The sequence below is a fragment of the Excalfactoria chinensis genome, chromosome 1 (genome assembly GCF_039878825.1).
Source record: "Excalfactoria chinensis isolate bCotChi1 chromosome 1, bCotChi1.hap2, whole genome shotgun sequence".
NCBI lineage: Eukaryota > Metazoa > Chordata > Aves > Galliformes > Phasianidae > Excalfactoria > Excalfactoria chinensis.
Genome location: NC_092825.1, coordinates 167,315,250 through 167,333,136, shown reverse-complemented (window position 1 = coordinate 167,333,136; position 17,887 = coordinate 167,315,250). Strand labels below are relative to the sequence as shown.

The 17,887-nt window shown below is 43.0% G+C and overlaps 1 protein-coding gene across 1 annotated transcript in view; it reads right to left on the bottom strand.

Moving 5' to 3' along the window:
* Nucleotides 1-4,991: 4,991 nt before the first annotated feature.
* The window catches only part of LATS2 (large tumor suppressor kinase 2), a 52,635-nt gene continuing 39,739 nt past the window's right edge, over nucleotides 4,992-17,887 (bottom strand). Inside the window, exons 4-8 of the mRNA XM_072326555.1 lie at nucleotides 13,755-15,292; nucleotides 10,473-11,055; nucleotides 9,711-9,893; nucleotides 8,276-8,382; nucleotides 4,992-7,588 (exon numbers count right to left, since the gene is read on the bottom strand). Coding sequence (XP_072182656.1) covers nucleotides 7,094-7,588; nucleotides 8,276-8,382; nucleotides 9,711-9,893; nucleotides 10,473-11,055; nucleotides 13,755-15,292 — 2,906 coding nt within the window. The 3' untranslated portion in view covers nucleotides 4,992-7,093. The remainder of the gene's footprint in view (nucleotides 7,589-8,275; nucleotides 8,383-9,710; nucleotides 9,894-10,472; nucleotides 11,056-13,754; nucleotides 15,293-17,887) is intronic.

Genomic DNA, 17,887 nt, shown 5'->3' with positions numbered 1-17,887 from the left:
CTGCCTGGTTTCTGCAGGCAATTAAAATGCCAACATATTGCCAACAATATGGGTCTGTGACCCACAGAGTGGCTCGGTGCCCATGGGAACCGTAGAGGAGCGAAGAGACAGAAAACTGTCAGTGACTGAAGTTCTCCATAGGCAAATCACCATGAACTGCAAAGAGGGAAGGAAACAACCTTTGTGGTTTGGAGTATAATAGGGCATAATGCTGTGTGTAACACCACCCCAGCAGCGTGCCCCTACACCTGGGATAACTCGGAAGCTGTTGGCGGGCAGAGGTGAGCAGTAATTATCACACCCGAAAGAGGGCAGCAGAAAAATTCCAACGGTCTGTTCCACGGTACAACAGGAAAATGGTTTTCGGCAATGCCAACTGCTGATTCAAGAAGCTCAGTAACTGGGAGCTGTGCCAGAGCCCAGCAGCAGAAGCTGGTGTTTCACTGGAGTTTCTCGAAAGGAACTCCAGCCCGACTGCATATATTGATGCTCAGAAACTGCAAAGTAACAGTTTAAATTCATGATAAAGGGATGGGGATGCAGCGTGGGGCTACCCCGGGTCACCTCAAGGTGTCCTACAGCTGAGGAGAAGGTACCAGGGCAGGAATGTGCTGGCAGCAATGCACTCTGCTTTGGCAAAACCACTGATTGAAATCAGCTGATTACTGAACGAGCTGTTAAAAATCCCTCCAAGCAATCTCCAAACGAAACAATTACAGTTTTTCAGCTTCCAACCAAGTTTCTCACCTGCACGGGAGATTTTAGACTCAGTTTTACATAACTTGAACACCAGGTGAAAGCCATTGACACAGCTGCTGCACTATCACTCAGCAAACCCGTGCCAGGGCATGCCTAAGTCCTGCTCCAAAGCTTTCACTGTGACTTTGAGCAATTAGGCTTCAAGGTCTTCACTGAATTAATTATCAAGGCCAGGAACAAGACTTGGGAATGTGGAATTGGCTTTGGCTAGGAAGCAACGTATAGAAGGGATTATGCTCTTGATGACCACGACTCTGTTTCAGCTGGACACGCCTGGAGCCCCTGTGTAAGCCATAGAAGCATACCACAGAATAGCTTGGGTCGGAAAAGGCCTTAAAGATCACCCAGTTCCAATGCCCTGCTGTAGGCAGGGTTGCCAGCCACCAGATCAGACTGCCCAGGACCTCATCCAACCTGGCCTCAAGCATCTCCAGGGATGGACCATCAGCAGCAGCAACAGCCTGTGAGGACAGAAAAGACAGAGGAGCCCCAGAACACTCTTTCCTGAGGGCTTCATGTGCCATGCTCAGCCAGAGCGTGATCAACATGGACAGAAGCCTTCTGGTACCTCTTGACTTCGGGATCTGGAGCTGGTCCATTTTCCTCAAGTCAGGTATGGCCATTACTCCCCATTGCATTCCCATTCAACACGCTCTCTCCTTCCAACTCACTAAAACTGGCATAAGGACAGCATGTCTCAAACTAACTGGCCTTGAAACGCTTTCACATCACCATCTTGCCTTGTGCGTATGTCGCTTTTTATCTTGCATTGTAAAAAGCTGCCCTACAGTTGAATTTGAAAACAACAATAACAAAATGTCCCAGCCATCAACCATTACCCTGAGCTGAACCATAATAGAGAAAAAAACTGCAAAACAGCAAACCACAGTGTTTCTATAAATTAAAGCAAACTGCCTACAGCGACGTCAACTCCCCAGCTGTGAGCCTGGGTGAAGAGCTTTTGTTTCACAGGAGCACTTTACAAAGATGCTCATGGCTGGGCTCATCTATAGAAGGCCCACCTTGGCCACAGGCACAGCTTGCTTTGGAGAATCACCCAGCACAGGACATCCTCTGCCAAGGGATGGTTTGGACACCCATGCAGTTACCAACCTCTGCATGACCATTGCTGTGAACCATCCCTAGATGGGATACAGGGATCCCTAATGGGATACAGGTTAGAACAGGCTGCCCAGGGAGGTGGTGGAGTCACCATCTCTGGAGCTGTTCAATAAACGTGGAGATGTGGCCTAAGGGACGTGGTTTGGGGTTGATGGTTGGACTGGATGATCTTAGTGGTCACTCCAACACTAATGGCTCTACGACGCTTTGGTGAAGACAGATGACATCAGCATTGCATGGAAGACGAGGATGTCAATTAAGCTCATTTTTATTCCAGATATTATTCAGTTCAACCTCCTCTGTTATTTTTAGAGCTAGTTTTAAATGGCAGGTCCTGTAATGTGGGAAGTTGAACATTAAAAAAATATATATATATTTGGTCTTAAATTGGAACAGGCAGCTGGAAATTTCTGAGAAATTATATTTCCAAAACCTGCCCTGGAAACATCGGAATGACTTATTCACAGCTGCTCATTTCTGGTTTTTTGGCCTCTTTGTAATTTTCTGCTTTGATTTTTGGACACGCCGTATTTATGTTTTTGAAGTGTAATTGTAAAGATATCAGTAAGTTCCTCCCTAAATAATTCCATTCACGTCAAACCAACATTTGAGATTTTAAAAGCATTTTCATTGAGGAAAAAAGAACAACAAAACCCAACAGTCACTGATCTCTGGATTCGCATCTTTCTGCCCCCGTGATTTCAGCAACACAAACAGCATTTCCCTGAGTGAAACAGCCCACCCACACCGGCTCCCTGGGAACGGAAAAATGGCTTTCTTCTGGGAGATACTTGCTTTTATTTATTAAATGCCCTTGGGATCATAGAACCATTAAGGTTGGAAATGACCTCCAAGACCATCCAGTCCAACCATCAGCAGCACATCCCCACCGTGCCCACATCCCTCAGTGCCGCATCTCCATCTTTCTCGAACACCTCCAGGGATGGTGACTGCAGCACCTCCCTGGGCAGCCCGTGCCACTGCCTCCTAACAGACTTGCCTTACAAGCACAGTATCACAGAGGGGTTTGAGTTGGGGGGGACCACAAAGCTCACCCAGCCCCAACCCCCTGCCATGGGCAGGGTAACTACCCACCAGCTGAGGCTGTCCAGGGCCCCATCCAACCTGACTCTGAATACCCTGAAGAGTGGGGCACCCACACTCTCTGGGCAGCTGTGCCAGTGCCTCACTGCCCTCAAAGAGAACAATTTCTTCCTTATACCCAATCTAAATCTATTCCCCTTCAGTTTAAAACCACTGTTCCTCATCATGTCACTATAAGCCCTGGCAAAAATTCTTTCTCCATCTTCTGCGCAACCCCCCAACTGAAAAGCCACAATGAGATTTCCCTGGATTCCAGGCTGAAGAAACCCAGCTCCCTCAGACTGTCTTCACAGCAGAGGTGCTCCAGCCCTCTGGGCATTTTTGTGGCCTTCCTCTGGGCTCACCCCAACAGGTCCACGTCCTTACGCTGGGGCTGGATGCAATATCCAGGTGGGGTCTGGTGCCAGGGACTGTAACTCTTTGGATACTGCACAGCCATCAGTGCTCTCTTTGCGATGAAGCAGGGCTGTGCAGACAACAGGTAACCTCAAGGTGACTAAAGGACTTGGTACGTGCTTAACAAATACCCTCACCTGCAGGTGTATGTGTGTGCCTCCTCACCATTAGCAATGAGGACACTGTGGTTCTTCCTCACACAGCATGATGCCAGGGGCTGTAGGCCACGTGCCTGGGGCTGTTCTGCTAACAGCAAATTCCTCCAATATGCAGAAGCCAGAAGATGCAGTCATGGGCATTTTCCACCCAGCTGAAGGGCAGACAGCGCATCCATCAGCCCATGTGAATTTCAACTGCCCACGGCACCGGGCTTCTGCTGGACCTGGAGCTACTGCGGCCTTTGCAGAAGGTGACCAGAGCTTTGCAGATCAGATCCACAGTTTGTTTTCATTAATGATAGTGATAATGAGCCCAGGACTCTGTTTTTACCAACACTGTCCAGGGCACGTTCACTGCTCAGACCAAAAACCAGAGGAAGTCACAACTTCCATGTTCGTGCTGCAGCAGATTTCTTTGCCAGGAAAAACATTTTTACACATCTTTTTTTTGTGCATTAATGGTTGCTATTCCTACATTATCTATTCCTGTGATTACTTCCTGTGGGAAAGATGTAATATTTTTAATTCTAATAATATTTTTAGTAGCGGTTGCTATTTTCTGCCAGTGATTCTGTATTTTGGGATGGAATCGAATTATATGTTCTAACTGCCCATTCCCATCGCAGCTTCCCTAGGAAACCTTTAGAGCAGTTAATTCATACCCCGTAAGCTACAGGGAAGAGAACAGGATTTTATGAAGTCTATGAGGCCGATTTTCCACCCAGCTCCAGGCGATGGCCCCGCTTCCTGCATGGCTAATCCTGTCCTTGCATTTCCATTTGAAAGCCAAATGGTTTTTTCCCTCATTTAGTTTAAGTTATTCAGGCTGGGTCATAACTTCTTAGCTTGTAACTTCTGTAGGTAGTTCTTTCTCCCTGAACCGGGAACAATGTGCTTACCAAGAGCTGCTGCTGTTTCCTGGCCCCACCAGAGAACGCAGAGATGAGGGGCTGCAGAAGCTCTTTTCTTCTTGTTTTCCCCTGAGGTGGATGAGAAGGTAGGAGCCTTCTGGAGACGGTGCCTGATAAGCTGAAAGGATGTAACTTCCAGTTCAACTCTTTGTTGGGTGACACGGCAATAGTTGTTCCCTGCAGTACAGATGCTGAACAAGCAGTCTATTAGGTGTGGAATCATCACTTCCTTTTGGTCTTGTTTTGCTTAATTGCAAAGATTCTGCACCCGAAGGTGAATTACCCACCTTTGGGTAATCTCCAAAGAACCGCTGCTGTGAAAGCGACAGCACTGCATTCAATGTCATATACTTTGTGATATCAAAATTGCCTTAAATGTGCCCAGAAATCCTACACCAGATGCTACAAAGAGATGAGATTCGGATCTTGTGTTTGAAGCTCAAGCCCATCACTAACGTTACAAAACAGACCCTTTACAAACTGCACTTGAGAATAGGCAGAAGTGACCCTTGCCAAGAACACATGAGGCACCTTCGGTTTTGATTCAGATTTTTAATAAATTGTGCCAGTAGAAGCTTTCAAAGGCAATGATATATCAATAAATAACAGTTAAACTGAGTTCCTGAGAAAGAACCTACCACATGAAAGAATGTCAAATAGATGTAAATAACAAAAAATGGCATTACTATATAAAAAAAAAGCAGTAATACTGAACCTTACATGAACTGTCACAACACAAGCACTGCATACCTCAGAACATTCCTTTCATACAAATGTAAACAAATACACAATCTTTTCTGTTTAGTTTAGGCTGATGAACTCGTATGTCGTTGCTTAGATAGCTAAACACTGGATAGGATAGGATATGCTAAAACATTAAGGAATAATACGTGGAACAATATATGGAAAAAATAACAAGGTTCCAGATTTAAAACAAACAAAAAAAGAAGCAAAAACACATGAAAGGAGTGTTTTCCTCACCTGTTACGATGTCAATCACCTTAAATAGGACTGTTACACTCATCGTTAATTAATTAAGGATTTTTGTGTGTGTTCACTTATATATAATATATGCAAATAAGTATGGCTTAATTACTTTAGTATTCTGATATCGTTTCAAATAATTCTCACTTACACATACAAGAAAAATGCGTATTTTAACATAGTTAAGAATTGATATTTCAAAGTATGTCTACAATCCGACAGAAACAAAGGACTGCTGCGCTCCACCACAGCAACGTTCTCTAAAGACAACAGGGCAGAACGATCTGTCAGCAACAGCAGCACCTTCAGATGCGGTGCCTAAAACCCTGGGATACACAGGAGAGAGGTGCTGGCTGGAAATGCCGCATCCCTCCAATGAGCTGAGGGTCCGTGTGCTGCAGGAGCACAGCTTGAGCCCCTCTGTTCTGACTGAGCTCCATGCTGGCATTGGTGCTCTGTGTTACGGACAGCATTAAACAAGGAAGGCTGTGCTGCATGCCATGTGAAGGGGCCAGACCCGGCCTGCTGCCACTGACCTGCCTCCTGACAACAGCCTTGCTATCGATCCTTCGTGGGGAAACGTGTGTGCCCATGACAAATGGTTACTGAAATGATCCACTGCATCGGACCACAAAATCACTCCGCAGTTATCAACTTTGCAATCAGTTTTACAAAATTAGTACTGGATACAATCATAAGAAGAAACCATCCACACGATACATTATCAACACATGGTTTAAAACGGTCTAATTTCAGACCCTCAGTAAAAACGGATCCACAGGACCTGCCTGTGAATGGCAAGAAAAGGCCATTTCAAATAGAAAAACACTGCTCATGCAACATTCTTCACACACTAGACAATGAAATCACACCCAAATAGTCGCCTGCTCACACTTTCTATTACATTCCAACAAGCAGAAGGAAATCAAGCAGCTTTAAGGTTATGTCACCATTTTGAAATGTGGAAAATACATACAATAAACAAAAATCATGGTGCGAATATAATGGCATCAGTAAATTAAGGAAATGAGAGCTGACTTTTTTTGTTGTGGGTTTTCTTTCTTTCATTTTTCCTTTTTTTTTTTTCTTTTTTTTTCCTTTCTTACATTATTGCACAGAGACCTTTCATCACACGTTCTTCAGCTTTACGCGTTTTCCTAAATGCGAAATAAGTGCTATGGATAAAACAAAAATGTAGAAAAGAAGAACAGCAGCATGATTTGTCAAAGTTAATCCCTATAATTTAGTAGGAAAAAAAACAAAAAAACACCCTGCTATAAACAAAATATAAGTGCTCTTTATTCATTTAAAAAATAACGCTGACAGACGCAGGAATCTGTAGATGTTATCTGAGTAGGGGGATGCTGACCTCAAATAAAAACAGGCCCAGAAGCAACAGGCTTCTGGCCTTGCAGATTTTGGTGAAGACCAGGACTTCAAGTGTAATTATCAACAAAGTTATTTACAGTAAAACTGACCTGAACTTCCAAGAGTGCCATTTTTAGGACCTGGCCCTGCAAGTTTCTGACTCCCCAGGATGACTTCAGCTTCATCTGAAGTTAGACACGAACAAGCACTGCAGGATCAGCTCCCAAAGGATCAGTTAAAGGCCCTACTGGATTTGAGATTAGTCTAATCTGGAGTACTTTATACAATAATTTACACATATACAGGTTGACAAGCTCCAGCCTGATCCACCATGTCTTTGTCCTCTACACTGGATTTCTCAGACTGGCCAACTTCCATTCCAGAAGGTTTGGGATACCTGAACGGATACCCGTTGTCATCGAAGAACCTTCGGAAAGTAAATTCATAAAAGGCGTGCTCGGTGTGTTTGCTGTTGGAAGAGGCTAATGGATCCCATGTCCTGGTGCTGTCACCACTAGCATCGTTCCAAGGACTTTCTTCTTCAACTGGATCAAAATTTGAAGTGTCCATTGGATGGCTGATCTTTGGAACATAAGGAGCTGGCTGCCTACGGATATCAGTAGAGAAGTCCATAGAGTGAAAGAAAGAATGGGCCTTAATATCATCTGCTCCATTTCTTCCAAGCCTGTCCTCAGCTGCGCAGCACAGCTTTGTGATGAGATCCGCTGCTTCAGGGCTTAGCTTGATCTGTGAGGGGATGTGCAGTGTGCTTTCCCAATTTATCACCTGAAGATGAGAATGGTATTAAGCAACTTCTAATCCTAGAAGCAGAAACCTTCTGATCCTTTTCTCAAGACTAACTGTACAGAAGTATACATGAAACTAGTCAGTTCAAATCCTGGTTAACGATTTTAGAGGTTCAAGAACCCAATGATTTGATAGGATCAGTTGCTAAAAGATTTCTTTAACAAATCAAGAAACATTGTCAGAGAGCAAACAGAAGAAGCAATTACATCATAAAAAAAGACAATTAGTTCATGGAGTGACTTGAAGGAATTGCTTCATTCAGTCTCCAAATTGTAGGAAGCTGGTTACGAGACACATTCCTTCTAATAAAAACTACTGAATGCTTAATTCTGAAACTCTCACACTGCCATCTGACATCATTACTGAATCAGCTTGCTCAAATCCGATATGCACCCTACAGAGTTGATATGGATGAACCTGTGCTCCAGAAACCAAAATTATGCAAAAAAGATTCATAAAACTAGCTGTGCAATTGGACAAGTCAGTTCTGATTTGACATCCAACATCTTCACTGATCGCAAAAGGTATTGTCCCTGCACAGACCTATTTAAAATCAAGCTTTTATAATGACAGCTCCTTTCTCCAGTACAAGAGGGGATGTGTCTGTACATGGTGGAGAAAAGACAGAAAAGGTTCAAATTTTGCTACCGCAGGAATTCCACTTACCTTCAGTTGGGTTTCCGTGGGTGTAGGAGCCAGAAAAGGAGGCTGTCCCACTAACATCTCAAAGAGGATCACACCAACACTCCACCAGTCACAGAGCTGGGTGTATCCTGAAAGGCAAGACAAAAGTTTGTCCTCCACCAGTCACAGAGCTACTATTTCCTCTTGCAGTTAAAGATCAAAACTTGCAACACAGACTTCTACCTTGTCTCAAACAAGTGAGCCAAAACCAAAGTACTCCTGGCCCAACCTTGTCATAAAATGCTGCTTCTTGCTGGCATACATTCTACTGTTGTCAGTAAAGATCTAACTCTGTTGTCTGGGAAGCATTTTCAATATATTTAATTCTCAACAACAGTAAGTGGGGAAACCACATAATTAGGAAGAATGAAGCTTGTTGGTTTTTTTTTTTTTTCCCAAGACCCACCCAACAGTTCTATCACTTCACAGCATATACTGGCCCTCAAAGAACACAAAATGCTTGATGACCAATGTCCCCCTCTAGGTTCAGTGGAGCTGACATTATGGGTCTGAGAAGCTGCTGAAAGACAAAGCCAGACTAGAGATAAAGGTGACCTTTTGAGCAAGTTCCAAGCAGAGGAACAAGTTAAATCACTTCATTGTTTAGACAAGTAAGATAAAGCTCTGAGATCTTCAAAAGGAATGGAGGACTTGAACACTGAATTCAATGGAGATTTTTGTTATTGGATGCTGTAGAATCTAACCTGAAATCTCTAGAATTGAAAACAGTAGAGATAAGTCTTAGGGTCTGGGTTGCAGACAACTCTGAACAGTGAACTTACTACAGTAAACAAGTCTGTCATGGATAGTCACAGAGTATTGTTTACATTCCTCAAGTACAGCTTTAAAGTGTAGTTAAGTTTTAAGTTAACTCGTGTAAGATTTCATTTTGTTTCCTCAAGATTCTGACTGGGAATCTGGAGAATTTGTATCCACAAGTTTTTATCAGCTATACTGAAGTGATCCATCTAAACAGATGATTCTAAACATTTGTAAACTTGCTAGTGGTCACAGTCTATGAGTACAGATAATTGCCTTTAAACCTGAGAAACAGCACTGCCAACACATCTGACATATTAGCAGTCCCCTTCAAAGGCCTCAGAGTGAAGAAATATGGAGACGCATATTGATGGTTGGACTGGATGATCTTTTAGGTCTTTTTTCCAACCTTGATAATTCTGTGATTCTGTGAGACAGACAAAGCACAATCACCTTTATTGTCAGCATTGTGAAGCTAATCAGCAAAGCATGTACAGAAATCTGTTCTCCTTAACCTGAGCAGTCTATGAACTCCACAATGACAAACCTCCAAAGCAGCAAATTAAGGAGGGGAAGAGAAAAAATAAAATAAAATTAAATTAAATTAAAAAAAAGAATTGATGATTATTGAAACAGGAGATAAATAGAGATTATCTACCTTTACGAAGCAGGACTTCAGGAGCAATGTAATTAGGGGTTCCGACTAATGAGTGGGCTAGACATCTCTGATGTTGCTTCTTAGCTCTTTGTTCCAATGTCTTCAGCCTATCTCCACATCTACAATTGGACACATCATCCCAAAGATCACTGGGCTCCATGCTGTCCTGTCTGATATGACTCCCTTTCAAGTGGGAGAGAAAATTTACTGTTACAGTCATAAAACACAACATGTAAAGAGAAAAGCATTTATCCAGATTTAGTTTGACATCTTCTAACATCACTGAAGAACAGCACTTAAACTCTAAACCCAAGGCAATGTTTTCTGCCTTCTTCCCAATTGGTTTTCCATAACCAGCAGAACGTTTCTGTCTCAACACAAGGAAGTATGCTCCCATACAGGAGATACAGAAAACAACAGAATACATTTAGATCAGCTATACCAATTGTTCATGACCTTTTTGCTGACATATTCCGGTTCTCCTCAATGGCACACATAAGAGGTACCTGGATTACTTTAAATCTGGGATTAAATTCTTTCACTACCAACAGAGACCCTCCAAACAACTATGAACTGAAAAACTGCTGCCACTGCAGCAGTCAGCCAAACTACTGTCAGGGCTTTGAAAAGTAATGGGAACAAAAGACTAGAAACAAACAAACAGAACGAGTAAGTCAAACCCACCATAATTCCCTGACATTTCTGCCATGAGGTAGCCTTGTTTCAAGATAAAAAGTGCAAATAAAGGCTAAGAACACTAACCTTTCTGGTAGTATTTTGAATTGTGAGTCCACCTGAATCCCGTACACAGTCCGAAGTCAGTCAGTTTGATATGCCCATCAAGGTCTATCAGAATGTTGTCAGGCTTGATGTCTCTATGAATAAAACCCATTTTGTGTACGCTCTCGATAGCCAAAGTGAGCTCTGCAATATAAAATCTAGCAAGACGCTCTGGAAAGACCTCCATCCGAATTAGCAGACTCATCATATCCCCTCCAGGGATGTAGTCCATTACAAAGTACAAGTTCTCTTTATCTTGGAAGGAATAATAGAGTTTAACCACCCACTCGTTGTCTGCCTCAGCAAGTATGTCCCTTTCTGCTTTGACATGAGCCACCTGGTTCCGGTTCAGTACATCCTTCTTACGCAGAGTTTTCATGGCATACAGGGCATGAGTATCCACTTTGCAGGCCAGGCATACTTCTCCAAAGGCACCAATGCCCAGAGTCTTGATTTTCACAAACATAGATTTGTCCATTTTGGCCCTTTTAAGCCTGTTGTAGTTGGATTCCTTCTGGTAGAGAATTTTCCTCATTTGTTCCTGTTCTGCTTCACAAAGGCCGGCCTTTATAAGGGAAAGCAAACCACAACAGCTAGCAAGGTTATATTCATAGCAACAGAACAATAAACTAGCATTCCTAAAACACATTTCTCAGAAAAATTAATCTAGAATGGGATGAGATATTGAAGACAGCCTCTGGTCTGTCTGTTTCATTTGCCATTCCTTGCTACCTGAATTTACTGTATCTAAGATTGCTATGTGTTTCTCAATCTCCTGAGCTACAAGGTGAGGAGAAATACTGTCAGGGGAACATAACAGAACAGATCTGCTCACAGGATTTGGTTTTTAACTCTCAGTTGTGCACTTCACCAATACATTCCACTATGTGTTTGCACACTACAGTACAACTTAAACTGAGATGCAACAGCCCCCTTGGTTCACTAGTAGCTATCCAGTGCAACTCATATGAAACCTCCCTACCTAGCAGTTGCTTTTTTTCATAGCAATTAAGAAACTGTTTTTGACAAAGTATCTTAGGAACCTTCTTTCTTCAAAACCATTTTTCCTCCTCTGTCATATAGAACCTCCACTCTCACACTTGGCAGATCTCTAACTTCCCTCCCAAAATATACGTATACAACCCTCTGGCCTCCTCCCATACACTGAAGCCAAGATCCAGATCCTATTTCTCTTTTAAATGTACTTTTTTTCCCTTTGAACCTGAACAGTAACAAAGCTGGCTTGTCCATACACCTTCTGTCCCCATAGTCTTATGGTAATTAAAAGTAACATTTCACATGGCTGAAGGGGAACATCTCCTGGGAAAAGGGAGAAGTACCCAGCCAGACTTCCCCCATGCTTCAGGATAGAGCCTGCACAATTCTGCCTTCAGTGCCTGACTGAAAACACAAGCAGCCTTCAGCAGCAGAAGCCCCTGGGCTAATTTCTAGGATCCTCCGAATTCCCTGTCTGCATTAGACCCCGTTCCTTTTGAATGACATGAATCTTGAACTGAAATAAGTGAAAATAAGCATTTTGAGAGGAAGGTCAGTGAGTGTTGAGAAGAGGCAATGGGGGGAATGGTGGATGGAGATGAAGCTGACTGAGAAGCAGGCTAAAGACCCCTTAAGTATTCACCCATAAGGCTGCTGCTTTGACTGTTTTTTTCATTTCACACCTGCAGTTGAGGCCATTAAGGATGAAAAGTGGGCAGCCAGACTAAGCAGCAAGATCCCCATGGCATAAAAATGAAATCCACGTGAATTAAGGATGAAAAAACTCTCAGAACGGGTAGGGTACCTCAATCCATAATAAAAGAAACATTTATTGTTTTAATGCATAACAATTACTGTGTTGTATTCTTGCTTAATTCTAGAATAACACGATATTCAGATGGCCAAAATCTCTTGAGTTTGTGGTGTGTTATTCCAGCCAGAAATGAGGTTGCTAGGGGAAGGAGCTGTTTTTTGTTTATAGTTATCTCTGAGTTATGAAGTGAACGAAAGCTGAAGGGCCAAAACAGAACTGGTGCTGTTAGTTTCTTTTCTTACTTCTTTAGAGACTGCTCCCCAACTTTCTCAGTCTCAGGAAAATATTCACTAAATCCAAGCAGTTCAACACAACCTATAGCTGCACTGAGGACAAACTATGACCTACCACTACAATACTGACCTTTCAAGAGATTTTTAGAAGCATCAAACGTAACCTTGGCAAGCAAACCACCAGATTTTCTTGAGCAGAATCACAGGGGTTGGAAGGGACCTCAGGGGATCACTGAGGCCAACCCCCCCTGCTAAAGCAAGCTCCCTACAACAGATGCACAGATAAGACCCAGACAGATCTTGAATATTTCCATAGAGGGGGAGCAATGTGAGAATCAAATTAATTGACCCTAGCCAGTTCTAAGGAAGATCAGGTAAGTTATTATCCATCGCGCATTAACGACAGCTTTCATTAAAGCTTATCCTTAAACACAAAAGTAGACTAGTCATATTCTAGCTAATCACACCTGAAGGGAGAAAAAATACAAAACTTCCATGTTTAAAAGTTACAAACAGAACTGCCAGAGCAATCATCAGAACTTGGCAGCTTGCCTTCAGACAGCCCTATCAGCAAGTCAGCTCAGTTTGAGCGCTACTACGAGACGTGAATGAAGCTCTCAAAGTGCAACTCCTCCTAGATGCTCCTAGAACAAATTCCAGCAAGGATCCCAAGATCATTTGAGCTGGCCAGGAGATGATTACTTGCATGGTATTATTACTAACATATGTTCAAGAGACAACTTTCAGTCAGGTATTATATATTCAAGGCAAAATATAGCATAGTAAATCTACTGCCAAGTTAAACTGTGGCTTTGGTGAATAAGCAGCCACTATCATGTAATAGGCAGGAAGAACTGGAGCAAAGAGAAAACCTTTCTCAGATTTTTTCAAGGGCTGCAAAGTATTGTCAGTATTACCATGGTCTCAAACCTGGCTGCTGAGTCCTTTCCTATGCAAACTTAATACTTTCCTACAGTGGATGCCCCTGCTTTATTTTACTTTTCTTGTATGAGGACATACTACATCCTGTCTCAGCTTTTTCAAACAGTCTCCCAGATCTGCACCCAGGCTTCTAAGTGAAAACAGTCTGGTAAAGGGAGGCATTGGGCATCTATTATCACTTCCCAGAGAACTTGCCTTTATACATTTTTTGAGTGATTTAAGATAGTAATAATTAATCTGACCCTATTTATTATATATAAAAAAAAAAAAAGTAATTACTTTAGCCATTTCTTGCTCCAATTGTAATCTTCTGTTAATTTTCTGCTGGTAGGTTTTTATGACATTTTCTACGTGTTGCTCCATATAGAACTTGAAAGCAAATGGTGAGTAACTCTTTATTCGGGATTCTCTCTTTTCCTCATCCTTGCCATTTTTTCGCACGGGCACTGGAGATGTCTGGATCTGCTTTTTATCCTTGCCTGGTTTTTCAGCTTTAGTGTTTTTGCTGTTTTTGTCGTTTCTCTCACTGTTCTCCTCAGCCTTATTGCACGTTGAACTGGGGACTACACGGAGGGTCTGCTCCACACCCATGCATAAGCAATTGATATCAAACTGCTCAGAGCTGCCGGGAATTAACAAGTGCTTGGGATACGGTGGTGGTGGACACCGCAGCTCCTGGTTACCATAATCCACATCTAGTTGATAGGCATTGGCTGCTCCAACAGCTGGCACGTGCTGTTCAATGATCTCTAGGCCATCCACGGCTGGTGCCTGGGCAGGTAACCAACCAGGATGGGAAGGTCCCACTGCAGTCTGAGGCTCAGGTCTCATCACTCGCATGCTCTTCACTGGCTGGAGAATATGAGCAGATGTGACCGCTGTGATTGTATTTGGAGATGCAATCGAAGGATCAGGCTTTCCTGGAGGAACCTGTCTCATAGACACGGTCACTTGCGGTTGTTGCTGATGGTTGTTAAAGGAGTTTGTTCTGCTTGGCACTGAGGCATCAGGTCTGAAGGACACATGTTGCCGTGGAGATGATTCTATTCCTGGGTTTTGTAAAGAATCTCGCCGTGAAGGCGTCGCTGCCTGCCACTGCTGAACTTGAGGGTTATTCATGTCATAGAGGTCCATGTTTAGACTATTTCTAGATGGAGTTAATAGATTTTGTGGTGGGCTGTCTGAAAAATCATTACCAAATGCTGGACCTCTAGATACCACGTGCATTTGATGGGAGGGAGGACTTGTCTGTTTGTGATGAGAATGTGACATATACAGGCTTGCTGGTGCCTGCTGAAATGCATGACTAGCATTATTCTGAACAACTGTCCCTTTATTTGGGAGATTGGCATAGCCTCCCTCCTGCTGCATCTTGTTTTGGAAGGATGGACTCCGCTGAACACCATACCCCATGGGTTCCCCCTGCACCATCATGTGCTGCCTACTGTAATGCTGGCTGCTGGAGCCATGGGAGGCCTGTAGCTGCAAGGCTGGGCTGTTGTGATTAGACACAGGATAATTAATCACAGAAGATTCAATACTTGCAGGGTATGTTTTCTGCTGATGGCTTGTTGGTGTGCTGTGAGTGCCTACACCAGAGGGTCGCTGTACAGGCGCATTCATAGCAGCAGACTGCGAAGCAGAGATTAAATAGTCCATGTATGGCCGTGGGACTTCAGTTAGCATATTTGCACCTTCTGCTGCAAAGCCTGTCCCTTCATAGGCTGCATTGCTGATCTGATGGTAGGACGGAAAAGATTCACTTGATCCTTCAAAGCTTGGCCTGCGGGTTACATTATTTGGCACAATACCCTTTCCTTTATAAAAAGAACACAGAAGAATATTAGGAAACAATTCAGGTGAAGCAATTACTTTGCATTACTCATCCACCTATCCATACACATGCACACAGTCTAGGGATTATATGTTACCAAAAAAAGCCTGACCTCCCAAAACATAAATTAAGCACTCTCAACAATTAAAATGATAGGTGCCAAGTATTACTACCAATAACAAGCTACTGGCTAACAACACTGATCATGCCAGGAATTATCAGGGAGTTCTACCAAATCATCAGAATAGAAGCACAAATTCCTTTACTGTGAAGTCATTAGATTACACTTCAGCCTGGTTTTTAAAGCTGGACCAGCTTTTAAATTGCTGGTCATTGCCCATAGACAGGAGGAAGCTACAGAGCAGAGGGGTATGTGGAGCACAAATGTGGAAAATAAGCTCCCTGAAGCACTGTCAGTACAACATGAAATACACATTGCTTTAAGCTACCAGATAATCAGTCCACTTCTTTCTCTACAGTGAGCTCACTGCTCATACTGGGGATCTGTTTGCATCTCTCTGTTCCACAGTGCTCCTCAAATATCCTTGTTTTCTACTCCATTTACAACAAAGGTGGAATGCAGCTTATACCGTCTTCTCTCCAATATGTTGGGCAAAGAACGTCCCCTCAAATTACTCATTTTCCTGCTGTTTGTAAGGCCAGTCTTTCAGTGTGTCAACATGCTATTTTCAGCTTGAAGGACTGCAGAGACAAGATACCAGCATTCCTATGCTGGAACTGTTAATGGCACTTTTCATCAGTTCTCTCATCTATGAATAAACTGCGGGTGTGGAAAAAGATAGAGAGATACTCCATTCTGGCTTTTTGTTCCCCCTCTGGTTCTTTAGCTTTCAAGAACTGTAGGACTTGGTCCATATATGCTTGAACAATTTCCTTGCAAAATCTTGGTTTCACAAGGTCCACAGGCGCGGCTGTACTGTGCTAACAGGCTGGACTGCAAGCTTATTTGCTTTACACTGTCTTAGCTGGGCCAGGTGCAGCACCCTTATGCACTGTTGCAGACTCCTCACCTGCATACACACAAACTCACAAGAACATGCAGAAGATTAAGCCAGGCCTACGCACCATTTTTGCACACTGAAGAGGCTGTGCCCATACTAAATGACACTTTGTAAACAATGCAATGTTTTGAAATCAAATTTAGTTGGACAAATTATCAATGTTATTTCAAGTGTAATCTATAATCAGCAGCAGTTTTTCCTGCAGTTACATAAGGGCACATTTCCAAGGCTGTACTTATAACTACTCCCTGGAAGCTGATCTGCCAGAACACAATGAGATGCACTGATAAGGCTGTGGCAATCCAAAGAATCCTAAGAACTGCTGCTCTGGGCTGGATGTGGAAGGCAGCCATATGACCCTTTTGTCATCTCCATCATCAGGAATCATTTGGAGCCTCAGGGACAAACCGACTTTGTTTTTCCCCATCAGAGGCCGTGGAGGAAAGCAGCAGCAGTAACTGTCCTCTCCCGGGATACATTCTTCAGCTGCACAAAAAATCTTGCTGATGTAAGGAGAAGCATGACCTCCACCTCCTACATTTGTATACCAGTAAGTCTGTTCTGGTCTGTCTAAGGAATATTTGGAACTGTGAAGACCAGTTGCTGCTGATTTTTTTTCCCCTCGCACATTCCCAGCCAACAAGGTTACAACCATCTCTTGCCTGTGGAGTGTTCTAAGTGCGTTCTGTAAGATTCATTAACTGTACTCATGGTATCAACTCTCTTTATACATAGTCTCTGTCCAAAAGAAACATCTATTAATTTTTAAGTCTCAATCGCATGCTAAAACTCACTAGCTTTGCTATTAAAGTAGGAATAAAATGAGAAATGTAAAAAATCTATTTCCATATATCAATACATGGAATTCACTTTTACATTCCTGAATTGCAAATGGAAAGTTCCCAGGTAGCATTACACGCTTCCCAGTCAGCTGCAAGGGACCTGTGCTATCCTAGCACAAACAATGCAACATCGAACAGATCAGTATGGTTCTGTTTCACTGTAGGCAAGCACACATCATTTGCATGGTATTTAAGTTTTGCATTCTATGTACCTAAAAGTAAAGGGAGATCTGCTCAAAAGGTTAAGGGCTCAAAACAGCTGCAAGTATTGGAACATTAAGAAAGCAAAACCAACAATGGAATAACAGAGCTTTCAAATCTTTTAAAAGAGATGTATCTTATTTTTGATGTTCGCTGATCAGGCACACACAGGGCCCAAATCCTCCCATTTAATTTATATGGGACTGAGCTGAAGCAGACCAGCAGGGATGAGTGAAAAGGTTCTGCCACCTTGGCCTGAGCTATTTCTGCAGTCTACTTACAAGGATGCTAACATGAATGACTTCCTGGGAAGCGAGCTTCACAGCTCTACAGCAAGCTTTTACCTTGTGGTAAAGCCAGATGGATGATATGACTTGCACTGAAGGACAGACAGCTTTGAGTTTAGGAAGGAGGAGTATGTATGCGCATGCAGATGGCTGTTGTGAAGAAAGTGAGCTATGCTCACCTTGCAGCCCAACTGAGCATAAGCAGTTTCTGCAAGACTACTGTTGG